The sequence below is a fragment of the Apodemus sylvaticus genome, chromosome 2 (assembly GCF_947179515.1).
Source record: "Apodemus sylvaticus chromosome 2, mApoSyl1.1, whole genome shotgun sequence".
NCBI classification, from domain to species: Eukaryota; Metazoa; Chordata; class Mammalia; order Rodentia; family Muridae; genus Apodemus; species Apodemus sylvaticus.
Genome location: NC_067473.1, coordinates 184,252,080 through 184,266,274, shown reverse-complemented (window position 1 = coordinate 184,266,274; position 14,195 = coordinate 184,252,080). Strand labels below are relative to the sequence as shown.

At 46.6% G+C, this 14,195-nt stretch overlaps 1 protein-coding gene across 2 annotated transcripts in view; it reads left to right on the top strand.

Moving 5' to 3' along the window:
* Itpr2 (inositol 1,4,5-trisphosphate receptor type 2) overlaps window positions 1-14,195 on the top strand; it is a 410,062-nt gene that overhangs the window by 348,887 nt on the left and 46,980 nt on the right. The window contains exons 52-54 of one of the 2 annotated variants that reach the window (XM_052175272.1): window positions 252-344; window positions 7,761-7,891; window positions 9,820-9,985. In XM_052175272.1, coding sequence (XP_052031232.1) covers window positions 252-344; window positions 7,761-7,891; window positions 9,820-9,985 — 390 coding nt within the window. Of the gene's footprint in view, window positions 1-123; window positions 226-251; window positions 345-7,760; window positions 7,892-9,819; window positions 9,986-14,195 lie in introns of those variants that run through there. The other variant, XM_052175273.1, reaches the window with a different exon arrangement.

The window sequence follows — 14,195 nt, the reverse complement described above, 5'->3', positions numbered from 1 at the left end:
ATTAGTATTAGTGGTGGTTTAGGTCAATAGTATTATTAATACTTTATTGCAGCCACTAAAAGAATGGAGCTCTTTGCACATTGGCGATGGATCTATTCCTTGTTTATAAAATTACTTTAACAGGCAAAACTGCTCAGAGCTCCAGGCTAACATTTCCAAAATGAAGTTCAGTTGAAGACGCTGGATTCAGACGCCCCTGTGGCCATGTGTGGACATGCTTCTATGGAATACTCTGCTCTGTGTTCTTCCAGGTAGTCACGGGGTCCCCACTATGACCTTACCTTCCATGATGGGAACCTGCCAGAAGGAAAACTGCTCACCCACGATCCCCTCTTCGAACACAGGTATGTACTAGCAGTCAGTTTATTGGTGCACAATAAGGTATGCTGTTATGCCTGTGAGAATTTCATAATGTGTTGGGCTAGAAGAGCAGAAGGTAAGTGACCAACGTCATTCAAGCTAGAGAAAGGATAGTTCTGCATTTGCTGTTCTTAGCTCTCCTGCTCCTCACAATGGTTCTGTTCACCTGAATCCCAGAGATTCATTATATGGAATATGTTGTTCCCAAACAGCAGCCCATATGAAGGGGTTTTCTTCAACTTGGCTTCTAACAAGGGATGAGAAAAACATGAGTTCTGCACTCTAGAGACTTGGCTGTACGTCCTGGCCTGCCACTTTCTCGGCTTATGATACTCATGTTATCCGAACTATGTTTAGATAGCATATTGACAGAAAAATGAACAAAGTCTCCTTTCCTCCTGAGGAGCAAACAGACACATAAAAATAACTTTAGCTCTAAACTGCTACCTTAAGCTGTAGCAAGAATCTGGGATCATGGCATGTATGATGTTTCCAAATTGTAGGAAAAGATGATGTATCTCTGAAAGTGGGGCATGACATGGGGACTGTGCCTGTATTTGGAGGTAAGGACAGGGCACATTCATGTCAGGCAAGTGCTCCACCCATGGGCTACAGCCAGCCCTTGTGGACCGTAGATATTTATGTAACTTAAAAGTTGCCATTGCTAAAGAAGAGTGGGCGGAGTCAGATAATGGCAAAATGGCCTCAGAGCAGATGAGAAAGTGAAGTCACAGACTGAGAGGATACAGTGTTCTTGCTCAAGGATTCTTGCAGGCTCACACTGATGTAAGGTCTTTTCTCTCCTAGGATGCAGTAAGTTAGCTCAAGGATGCTTGCAGGCTCACACTAATATAGCACCTTCTCTACTAGGATGCAGCGTGCTTGTTTAAGGTTGCTTACGGGCTCAGACTGATGTAGCACCCTTTACCCTGATCATGTTTCCCTTGAGATGTTGGATTGTTGGTCAGGGATGAGTTGTCCCTTCCACTGACTAAATACCTCATGATTTCTGACCTCGAGAGAGATTTAACACGTACGCTTGCTCCATCCAGTGTCCAACATGTCTGGGCACTTGAGATGCTTCCAGCATGCTCCCTTTGTCATACTTAACGTGTAGTGTTACTGAGTATACACTATCCAAAGCCATATAATGTGTCCCCTGGTTTAAACACCTCCAATCTCACCATCTTTTCTCACAGATCACAGAGACTCTTGACCTCATACTCCTGGGCAAGCTGCTGAGCCCTGCTTTCAGAGTGGGTGGTGGGACCTCCCCCATCACCTCTCTCACTATCTCTTCAAGATTTACTTTTGTTTGTTTTCTATGTACATGTATGGCATATGTGTGTGAGCACATGCAGAGGCCAGAAGAGCGTGTCCCATCCCTTGACTTGGACTTACAGGCAGTTATGAACTGCCTGGTGAGTGTGGTAGGAATCGAGCCCAGATATTCTGCAATGACAATATGTGCTCTTAACCACTGAGCCATCTCCCCAGCCCGCCTCATACTCTTGACCTGTGTTTGGTGGACTCTTGGCAAAAATGTCGCCCTCTGATGATGGTCCAGCTGTTATCCAATGAATACCCACCCTGGGCTCACACAATTGGGAATTTAGGACCTCATAGATGGAGCCATACATTTATTTCTGTGTATCTCTGTTAACCCTTAACGCTGGGGTGACAGATTCTCCTGTATGTTAGGACTTGGCATCTCTGGGTTTCAGCATCCCCTCCATTGTGCCGTGTTGAACTCCAATTCTCTTCTTCCCTGTCAGGTTATCTTGGCTTTGGCAAGCCCCAGGTCAGTGTTGAGAATCTGACTCATCATTGTCCGTACACAGCCTCTTGACCTAGATGGTTCTACCATCCCTAACTTTTTGAAGGAAGAGATACAATAAAAGCAGAAGTGGCCCAAAGACCCTGAGAACTTTTATCTGGATGCTTACAGGTTAAACACAGTCAAACTCTGCTCTGGCTATCTCCACAAGAGATGCCGGGAATGTTGCAAAGGGCAGCAACAGAAAGCCAGGGCCTGGAAACACCCAGATGTTCACTGTCCTGTTTTATGAAATTCTTCAGCTACCTAGAAATACATCATTAATGGGACTGGACAGATGGCACAGTCAGTAAAGCATTTGCTGTGCAAGCATGAAGTTATGAGTTCAATTCCTGAACACACACATGCACATGCACATGAGCATACATGCATACTTGCACATGTACACACATAGGCACACATGCATATACATGCACATACACATTTATACACACACAGGAATGCTCACATGCACATGAACATACATGCATACAAACACATGTACACACACATGTACACGGGGTGGGGTGGGGGGGGAGGGGGGTATCTCATAAACTGTCATTCAATATGTGTTCTCTATAATTTTTCTTTAATTAGAAAAGTCCTGGTAAAAGCTCACTAGTCAGGGAGCACAGTGCCTGCTCATCCCCAGTTCCAGGTCTTCTGTGCTGCTGCCCCTCCCCCCAGCATCCTGTCAAGGACCCACTTGAGTATCTTCTGTTAGCTTCAGAGTCAATTGTCAGCAGTTTTCAGAGTCTGTCTTCATCTCAACTCCCCATTCCTTCCTTTTCTAAGGACAAATAGGGGCAGTTCTCCACCTCCAGTGCAGCACTCCCTCCTCCTAGTCTCCGCCATCTGGGTGACAAAGGTGGAAGCACTGTGTGAATCTCAGAGGGAAAGATGCCAGAGTAGGGAGGAAAGATGGTGGCTGAGTTCTGGCCCGGGAGGTGTTGGAGACAGCTCTGAAGCTCGAGGGGTGGCGGGAGCTTTCCTCATGGGGGATCCCCCCAATTTGACCCAAGACACAGAGAGGCCACACCAGTGCCCTCGTGGATTGACATTCCTGTTAAAACTGAATTAAATGAAATCTCCTTGGGAAGTCTATGAATTTGACTTTTGTTTCTATAATTTATGTTTGTTTGTTTTTTTTTAAAGTAGAGTATCACTATTTAGTCTTGGCTGTACTGAAAGTCACTATGTGGATCACGTTAGCCTTGAACTCATAGAACTTCACCTGCCTCTGAATGGTGGGATTCAACTTAGGAGCCACCAACTCCCCCAGTGGATTTGATCTTCTGACCAAATCTTCTTCCTTTTACATTTTGCCAATATGAATAATTTCAGGGCTTTATTTCCTCTAAATTTTATAAATGTCTAGCTGCAGCTGTTTGATTGACAAGCCTATGGGTGTGACCTTCTGGCTTTCTTGAAATGTTGGCTGTGTGCTTCTAGTCCCATGAGTAGAGAGAAGCTGAAGTCTGGCGTCTGTTGTGCAACGAGTGTCACTTAGATTTAAAAAAAGTGTTTCTCTGTCTAGGGCTGGGACACAATTATAATTTGTGAATGGTGGTGTGCACTTGCGGGCCTTGGTGTGCTGTCCTGTGGTCGGCTAGTGCACAGCACTAAAGGCTCAGGTGCCTAGTGCCCACCTCAGTGGCTGGGCGGTGGCTGGCAGTCAGAGCCCTGGCCCCAGAAAGCTCCTGAAGATTCCAGCTAGGTCATCCTGCCAGCACCAGAGAATTCATGTGACAACTGGCCACTGATTCAACTTGAAAACCACTCCAAAAGTCTTATATTTCATTTGCTTCAAGCCTGCTAGAATCTTGGATGAAAAGGTTAACCTAAATCCACCCCAAATTGGCTTTTTCCAGAAAACACAAGCCTTCTTTAGACAATACTAAAAATATAATCACAGGCATTTTATGAATCAATGCCATTTGGATGTTCAGGGGAATAAAAACTTCACATGTGTTTAACATTTAGAGTATCAGTTTTAGTCCCTTGCTACCCTACTTTAATATAAAAGATTGGTGATAACATAATTTGTCAAGCTAACACATGCTACATTTTGGATTCCCATTTGAGTATCAGTATTTTAAAATGTTGTTTTAGTTACAAAGACATTTAAGATCAGCATTTCCAAAATGGATTGTCATTAAAGTTTAGTATGAGAGAGTTGTAATAACACTCAGAGTTTCAGTCGAGTCTCACCTCCAGGACACTGTGTCCATGAGAGTGAAAAACTATAAATAATTTAATTATTAAAGAGTAAACAGGGGCCATCAGTAAATATATATGTTCAAGCATGTCTAATATTTTTAAGATGCATATTTGTGTTTTTGTGTGAATGTATACCATGCCAGAGAGGCCATTGGATTTCCTGGGGTGAAATTACAGGCAAATGTGAGCTGCCAGCATGGGAGCTAGGAACTGGCTCTGGCTCTGGAAGTGCAGCAAGTGTTCCTAACCACTGACCATCTCCAGCCAGTGTCCAGTATTTTTTAAAAAGATATACTGACCAACACCCCAGGTGAGAGAACTGATTCTGATCCAGCAGCATACATTTTTATTCCTTTCTTCAAATGAAACCTTTTGTGTAAAATCGTGAATTAAGAAAAATGCTTTTCTGGTACTCTGCTGAAAATGGATAACCTCACATCACACAAGTGTCAAACTCCTTACTTGTATTAAAACTGCAATTTTTCATAAGATTTAACAGCCACTGTACCTGGGTAATTGATAACTTGTATTCATTGGGCCCTAATGATACACAAAGCACTATTCTAAGTTCTCTCTCTCTCTCTCTCTCTTTCTCTCTCTCTCTCTGTGTGTGTGTGCACACACGCTCGCGTATGTGTTCCTGTGTGTGGGTACAGGTGTGACACCCCACTGTATCTGTAGGGAATGTCTTGGCCCTGTGATGGCCAGGAAGGCCCCTCTTGATGCTAAGTGCAGAGGCCATGCCTTAGGGTACCCAGGCTGCTATGTTCCTGCTTATCTGCTGACCCACCTTTCTTGGGAACCGTAAGACTCTTGCAGCCTGGAACACTTAAACCTTTATCTCTTCTTCTTCACACCACACCCTTGGTATAGTGTGATAATCCAGGTAGGTGTGGCATGAAGACCAGCTTCTCACACAGGTGGCCACAAGGTGGCACTTACCCATGGGAGCCCTGACCCACTCAAGGCAAACAGTAGAACCTTCTAACAAAGCTCACAGAGGCTGCCATGTAAGCACAGCGCATCTGTGTGGCTATTACTGAGCAACATGATAGGACATTGCTGGCTTGGGCATCCTCCCACGGCCTGCCTGCCACACGGAAAGCCAGACCTCTTGGTGTGTATTTGTAGCCAGCCTACTTTGTAAAGTTCTATTCATCCAATTTTTTTATATTTCAAAAATGTAAGTAACCCCATGTGTCTTTTGGTTTGTTTTTTGAGACAGGGTTTCCCTGTAACTCTTGCTGTCCTGGCTGTCCAGGTCTGTAGACCAGGCTGGCCACAAACTCACAAAGATCTACCTGCTTGGGCCTTCCAAATGCTGGGATTAAAGGCATGTGCCACCATTGCAGGATCTGTTTGACTCTTATTTATTTATTTATTTATTTATTTATTTATTTATTTTACACTCCAGATTTTATGCCTTCCACCCCCAGTCCCTCCTATGACTGTTCCATATCCCATACCTCCTCCCCACCCTCTGTCTCCACAAGGATGTCCCCACCCCTCACCCCACCTGACCTCTAAACTCCCTGGGGCCCTCAGTCTCTTGAGGGTTAGGGTCATCATCTTTGATTGAACACAGACCCGGCAGTCCTCTGTTGTATGTGTGTTGGGGGCCTCATATCACCTGGTACATGTTGCCTCTTTGGTGGTCTAGTGTTTGAGAGATCTCAGGGGTCCAGATTAATTGGGACTGCTGGTCTTCCTGCAGGGTTTGACTCTTAAGGGCAGCCATCTGATACGGGCTGAGATGAGTCCTCAATGTAGTTGTTGTTTACAGTCCACTTGTGGCTGGTGATGGTGAACATTTTGTATGTGCTTCTGGGCAGCAAGTCCATTTTATTTCACTGAGACTAATCACATATACAGTGTGTAGAATCCCCTAGTTCCCTTCTTAGAGAATAAACAGCTTCATTTCCTGTCATTTCCACATACCCACCTAACCAGCACATAGTAGGTCTTTAGTTGGTATTTTCTACACTATAAGCAGTCACCAATTAGTAAATGAATGTATCCCATACCACTTGCTCCTCATTGGCTTTGATTGACAGTCCAACTTCTACAAAGTAGCAGTAACTATATTCCATGACCCCCTTCCTGGAACCCAGTAACAATGGCTTTCTTTCTCATTTCTCTCTTGTTTCTGTCCTGTTGATCTGTCACTACCACAAGGCTGCCCCAGTACCCACTGCTCCTTCCTCCCCAAATTCCTTCACATTTCTAAATCAGAATCGCCCACGGGTTCAGCTTGAAGGTGAGTACATGCGGCCCTGCCTGTCTCCTATGCTGTGCCTTGTGAGCGTCTGCCTGTCCCTGCATGCAGCCCTCCTGGCCAGGAATTTTCCAGCATATTTTAAAAGGAGCAACTTGGACTCATGTAAAAATATCAGGGTCCCTCTTCCATAGGATATAAAGTATAATCTGTTCAGAAGAGAGATGTCAGCCTTCTCCTAACAATGCGATACACAGGCGTTGGCGATGGGCCATGCAGGGACATAGCTGTTCCTTCCCCAGTGTCAGCGGGTTCTGCACCATTCTTGCCTTGACTTGCAGACTGTAGCCCCAGGATCCATAGCCTGGGGTTCCTAGACACAGTACCCCTGAGGGGAGGTTCTTTAACATTGTGACAAAATAAGCCTCTGCCTTTCTACTCGGTTCTAAAAGGAGAGAATCCTGGTTCTCGAGCCCAGCTGGGCAACAATCCCTGTTTCAAATGGTTTTATGTTTTCTGGCAAGATCTTTCAGCACCGGGGTCAAGTCTCAGGACTTTTCCGATACATTGTATCTTTTCTCTTTTCTAATTCCTAAGCAGGATTTCATCTCTAGTCCCAGGTGGTTCCACAAAAAGTCTTGAAACTTACTTCCAATAATGACAGAACCATGGCCTCCCTCATAAGCCACCATAAGTTCCTACTAAGGGCGTTTTGGCATTCCTTATATAGTTCTTGGCCAACCCTCAAATCCAAAACATTTTCCTCATTTTATATATGAGGCTGATGAGCTCAGGGACTTGCCCCAGTCCCAAGTTTGGAGCAGGCCTGTCCCACTTGCATGGCTGTGTTCATTCATCCGCATGACTTTATATGCTGGGATTTGGTGACCATGGTCTCCTCCACCACAGCTGGGCGCACGAGTTTTCACCTTGTCACGCCTGACCTTTCTACCCTGTCATCATCCACCAACCCAAAAACAAAATCTCAAGATAGTATTTGTGTGGTGGTACCCATGTCAGTCATGTGTGGCCGCATGTGCTACGGATGTCACGTGACTTCAGAAATTGTGCTGGAGCACAGCAGAAGCAAATTTTTGGATGTCAACAATGGTGCATTTTCAAAGCCCTTTCATGGTTGTGTTTCTGCAGCTGGTGAAGGAAGTGAGGATGGCATAGAAAGGACATGTGATACCCTGCTCATGTGCATTGTCACCGTGCTGAACCAGGGCCTCAGGAATGGCGGCGGAGTTGGGGATGTGCTGAGACGACCCTCGAAGGATGTGAGTAAAATGGAGTTTGCTTTAGGAGGGACTCTTTCCTCCCTGCCTTCCCACGGCCTCTCCCTTCTTGCCCTCCCTCCATTGCTTCCCTTCCCTTTCTCCCTCCCTCTCCTCTTTCCTTCCTTCATGCACTGGGGATTGAACCTATCTGGCACTGAGACATATCCCCAGCCCACTTTTTACTTTTAAACATTGATTTGGGAGTCTCTGCATGGCCCAGGTGGTTCTTGAGCTCGCTTTGTAGCACAGGTTGGCCTTGAAGTTGCGGTCCTCCTTCCTCAGTCTCCCTGAGTATCGGTGATGACAGGCCCAACTACACAGGCATGGTTTGTTTCTTTCTTACCAGTATGGTTTTGATCTTCAGGACTACAGTATCATTTGCCTTAAAAATGTAACAGTGGCCATAAGACCAGTCAATTGCAGTGAAATCATAGAGAACCAGGGGTGAAGTAAATGCCTATAGATGTCAGTGGGAACTGTACAGATGTCTGAACTGTACACTCTCACAGCAACAAAAACAAAGCCATAAACTCTGTAGGTACCAACTGTGACATAAATCACAGCTATCTGCGTCTCCAGAATTCCCAGGTGGAAGGATTTACTCTGCTTCTGCATAGGAAGAACCTTCATTATTTACCGGGATGAATACAAAGTGTGGATGAGTTCTAACAGGATTTCATACATTGAAACTGCAAAGCGAAAACATCTCTCAGGAAGTGTAAATGTTGAGGCACAGGCGAGAAGCCCACAGTTTTCTTCTGCAGCTGGCCTGTTATGTAATGTCTATCCATCTTGCCAATAGTTTCGGCTCTCTTGTATTAACCAACTGGATCCCAGGATCTCTAATGTGCTTTACTATTGTGTCCAGTAACAGGTGAGCTGTATGTGCTTGGCTTTGTAAGAACCAGGAAGGAACCTGCTGCAGAAGCTGAGACATCACCAGGTTTTCCTCAGCCAGCCATGGGACTGCTGTCTGCCTCCCTCTTGCTTGGTGTCTAGGCTAGACCTCCCTCTTGCTCGGTGTCTAGGCTAGACCTGCATGATTAGTTTGCTCACTGCTGTGATAAAATGCCCAGTACAGGCTAATTAAGGAAAGAAGGGCTCATTTTAGCTTACAGTCCTGCGGGGTCATTCCAGTATCCTGGGGACGACACAGCATTGGCTAGAGACAGGGTTGTGGAAAGCCGGGAAGCCAGGTGGCCACGTTGCTAGAGAGTCATGCCTTTAATCCCAGCACTTGGGAGGCAGAGGCAGGCAGATTTCTGAGTTTGAGGCCAGCCTGGTCTACAGAGTGAGTTCCAGGACAGCCAGGGCTACAGAGAGAAACCCTGTCTTGAAAAGCAAAAAATAAAAAAGATAATAAAAAAATATAAAAAACAAAGGAAGAGGAGGAGAGAGTGATTGGGGAGTGGGTCTGCTCTATAAGAACTCAGGGTCCACCCTGTGACCTACTTCCTCCAATGAGCTTCCACCTCCTGACTACCCCGTGACCAGCTTCCTCCAATGAGTCTCCTTCTCCTGACAACCCCGTGACCCACTTCCTTCAATGAGTCTCTGCCTCCTGACAGTTTCTCCACCCACCCACATCCCCAACAGCACCATCTGATGAGGGCCAAGTGTCCAAACAAGTGAGCCTGTGCAGACTTTCCACGTCTAACCCATCTCGGGGGCCCATTGTGAAAATATACCACTGGGAAAAGCACAAAGAGAAATCGAAGATCCTGAGAGCAGGGCTAAGACATTCTCTCAGTGGAGGGAAAACACGACAGAAAGCCGTTTCATTTTCCTCACTGTGACCACTATTTGTGTTCACCTGGAGGAAACCCATTGACTCTCTGCTTTATGCCAGACTGTGAAGCGTCTGCTCGTGCTAACGCGTCAGCTGTGAAGCACGTGTGCTCTAAGTGTGTTCTGTGCTTCCATTGCAGGAGCCCTTGTTTGCTGCCCGGGTGGTCTACGACCTCCTTTTCTTCTTCATCGTCATCATCATCGTCCTTAACCTGATTTTCGGTGTGATCATTGACACTTTTGCTGACCTCAGAAGTGAGAAGCAGAAGAAAGAAGAAATTCTCAAGACAACCTGCTTCATCTGTGGTAGGTACACACACACACACACACACACACACACACACACTGTGCTATGACAAGAGATGGGTGATTCACCCACAGGTGCCGGTTAAAGGGTGGGCACCCTGTCCAGCCAGAAGGGGAATAACAATGATTTTCATTTTTCATGACTTAGGAAACATTGTATCGTGAATGCTGGATACAATTCAGGTTACATAATGTCGCCTGAGACTGGCATTCTCTGCTTCCATAAATAGACAGGAGAACCATCCCAAATGCTTCTGTCATTATTTCTGCAATTTATACAGTCCTCTGACTGTAGAGTGTGCTGCCAGATGCCAGGAGGCTCCACCAGCTGGTAAATGGGTTTTTAATCACAATAGCATGTTGAGTATATTATGGAGTGACATTTATTTTGCTAGATTATGAATATAAAGATTCTACTCATTGACATCACCATTTTATATGCAAAACTAGGCATTCTTCTAGTGTTATACACATATGTACATAACATATCATGCACATCACAGAACATATAAACACTGTAGAGCACACATGCATACATATATATGTACCATAATGCCCCATACATCCACACTATACACATGTAAATATCATGCATGTCACATAATGCACAAATACTATAGAACACACACACATGCATATACATCTACCATAATGCCCCAGACACCTACACTACACACATGTACATAACATAATATATATATCACAGAACACACAAATACTATAGGAAACACACATACCATATACCATAATACCTCACATATCTGCATAGAGATATCCCACAGGCTGTGTGAGCACACACACACACACACATACACACACACAGCACATGAGTGCACACACACACCACATACACACACATAGCACATGAGTACACACACACCACACAGCACATGAGTGCACATACACCACATACACAGCACATGTATACACACATACACACACACACACAGCACATGAGTGCACATACACCACATACACACACAGCACATGAGTACACACACACACACAGCACACGAGTGCACACATACCTTTTTTTTTCTGCCTATCACCGTCTCTCAGGCTGAACCAACTTTGTCTTCATTGTGGTTTCCTCTCAGACCCTCCCTCTTTCTCTCTACCCATCGGCCCTCTGGCTTCTCTTGACACTGTCGTCCTGTCTCTAAACCCCAGACTTCATGACTTAGACTTGCTCCTCCTCCTTTCTCCTGTCCTTTGGTCTTCACTACAGTGTCACACTATCTAACTTAAACTAGGCCTTAATAAAGCCTGTTCTCCCCCTGCCTCAGATTTTCTCGATTGTCCCATTCTCCTTTGTGGCCCTTCCAGACGTTTTCATCATCCCTGTAGCTGGGAGTGTACCTAGGAATGATTTCCCTAAAGTACATCTGCTCTAGGGAAAAGTGGACATTAGTGATGTCCTGTTTTAGTAATCATGCCTTATGCTGAACACACACACACACACACACACACACGAAGTGATAGAGAAGTTTCTGGGTTGCTGAAGTAACTGGGAGCCTGACGCTTCTGCAGGTCGGGGTGAAGAGCAGTAACAGCCCACACGTTTCTCAGGCAGATGGCAGAGCTGCTGTCAGAGACAACAGGAATTAGTGAGCTGCTGAGCTGTGTAGACACAGAGTCGGCATGGAAAGTACATCATCATAGCATGACGCTTCTCTTACCTTGTGTGTCACTGACCAAATACCATGGCTCTGGCAGAGCGTGGGGCTCCTTGTCCGCAGGTTGGCTGCTCAGGGAGCAGTAAGGCTGGAAGCGGAGACAAGCCACGGACCTCCAGGCCCAAGAGTCTCTTCTCACTAGGCCTGCTTCCCAAGCCTCTGGGGCTTTTCTTCCACAACAGAGCATTATGGTGCGGTTGGTGTGAGCGTCAACTTAAGCAGCGTGAGGAGGGCTTTCAGTGTAGACAATTAGACTTAGTCTTACAATAGGAGGGAACGCACGGGGTCTGAGAGGCTTGTCTCAGAGCACTTAAGTAGCCCTGGCCGGCCATTTATCCAGGATTGACCTGAAGGCAGAGTAGCCAGGGAGGTTATATCCACAGCCCAGATGATGAAGAATGAAGATCAGACTCAGTTTGTGGTGGCAGTGTTAGGGGTGGAAGGTGGCGTCAAGAGGGAGTTACATATAGAATTTTTAAATCTTGTTAAAAATATGTATTTTTATTTATGCATAAGACTGTTTAGCTTGTGTGTGTGTGTGTGTGTGTGTGTGCGTGTGCTCATGCGCGTGTGCGCGCAGAAGCCAGAATCATGGGCAGCTGTGAGCCACTGTGTAGGTGCTAGGCACAGTGAGTGCTCTTAACCACTGGGCCATGTCTCCAGCTCCAGGACTTTATATCCAGATGTGGAAATGGAGATGAAAGACAGCTGGGTGCCTGGGCGTCACCAAGTGGCTGAGTGTGTGGGGCGAAGTGAGGTAGAGTACCCTCAATTTTACCGGTATATTGAGCATCCTAAGGGTGTACCCCAGCGTGAGCCAGTGCAGCGTCTCTACCGGCAGCAGCAGGCGGCCCCATTCCACAGTAAGATCTGGAGCATGAAGGAAGGCTTCCAGGTCAGGTGTGGAATGGGTGTAGAACAAGCAAGAGCAGCATCCATGAAGAGTCAGGAGGGACAACGTGGCTGTGAAAGGTGTGAGGACGCTGGAGGATATGACAGAGACACTTTAGAACCATGGTGTGCGTTCTGCACTGCTGGCTCAGCATGGTTGGCCAAGCAGGACAGATGGACAGATGGATGCTGACCCTGCCTCAGCAGAGGGCTCCGTGTGCCACTTCGGGCACCCTGGATTCCCATCAGTTGGGGTGATTTCCTGAGCAGTCCTTGGCTGTTCTGCCTGGAGGTTTGGCTGGTGGGCATGAGCTTTGGCCAGATTGACCACACTCCTAGAAATGGAACTGACAAGCCAAGCCTTGCAGAGGTATGCATGGTGGACTCCAGGGCTTCTGGGTAGCTCTGGGCAGATCCAGATGGAGAATGTTCTCCTGAGTCTGGTGTTATGCACCACAACACTTGTGCCTGCAAGCTGAGATGAAAGTGCTTGAGGGGTTCCTAAGTCCTGTGCATTTCACAGACTCCCCTGAGTCGTCGCATGAATGTTGACAGAGTGATTGTAAAGAGAGCCTGCCTGTGCCACGCAACATGAGGGAAAGCATGTATCCAAGGTCGGCATTGTCTCTGTGCCTTCAGGGCTGGTGACACCTCTCTTCCTCTTCCTCTTCCTCTTCTTCCTTTTCTTCTTCTTCTTCCTCCTTTTCCTCTTCCTCCTACTCCTCTTCTCCTCCTTCCCCAACCCTCTCTCATATTCATATATACATATGTGCATTATACATATACACACATACACATATTACATGTATATACATATGTACATGAAATTTTGTGACCAACTCTGCCAGAGCAAGGCAGACAAGTAACAAGGACAGAAGACCCTGTCCTTTGGTTTTGTCACTCGGGACGCTTTGGGGGCCACGCTGAGCACAGACTGATTTGCTAGAAGGAAATTGAGCCTGAGGAAGAATCTCCCGTCCATGTCTACACTGGACGAGGGAAAGTGGGGTCCAGGTGATGAAACCCAGTGTCCTTCCTCCATTCAGGAGTTGGGAAAAGAAAGGAGTTGGGGACCTGAAGGGATGGTTCTTCGACCTGGGGAGAGAAGCAGAGCCCAGGCCTTTTGGGGGAAGGGGAGCCTACATGCTAACATCTCTCTCCCCTGTGTGAAATGTATGGTGCTTTCATTTCTTCGTGGGAATTATTTGTGCATTGCTCTCCTTTGTCATTTCTCAGCGGCCTTCAGCCCCCAAAGGACATCTGCATCTGTACATTTGGCTCTATGAGGTGTTCTATTCTCCACACCAGCTGCCTAGGAGGGGTCTTGCTACCATTCCTGCCCCACCCCACTCCCAGCAGCCTCTCCCCACACCCCTGACTCCACCCCACTCCCTCCAGCCTCTCCCCACACCTCTGACGCCACCCCACCCGACTCCCTGTGTCCACACATAACTCCTCCACACATATTTCACACTACTTTTGCCAAGGGCACATCACCAACACCACACTCTCCAGACTTCATCCTCTACTTCTGTGTGTTTACTGGACTGTGAAGCTGGAGCAGCCTCAGGCAGCCACGTGGACCCAGCCACATGGACCGAGCTCAATCCAGTGTCCCGTGTCTCCTCCCCCTTCTTCTGCCT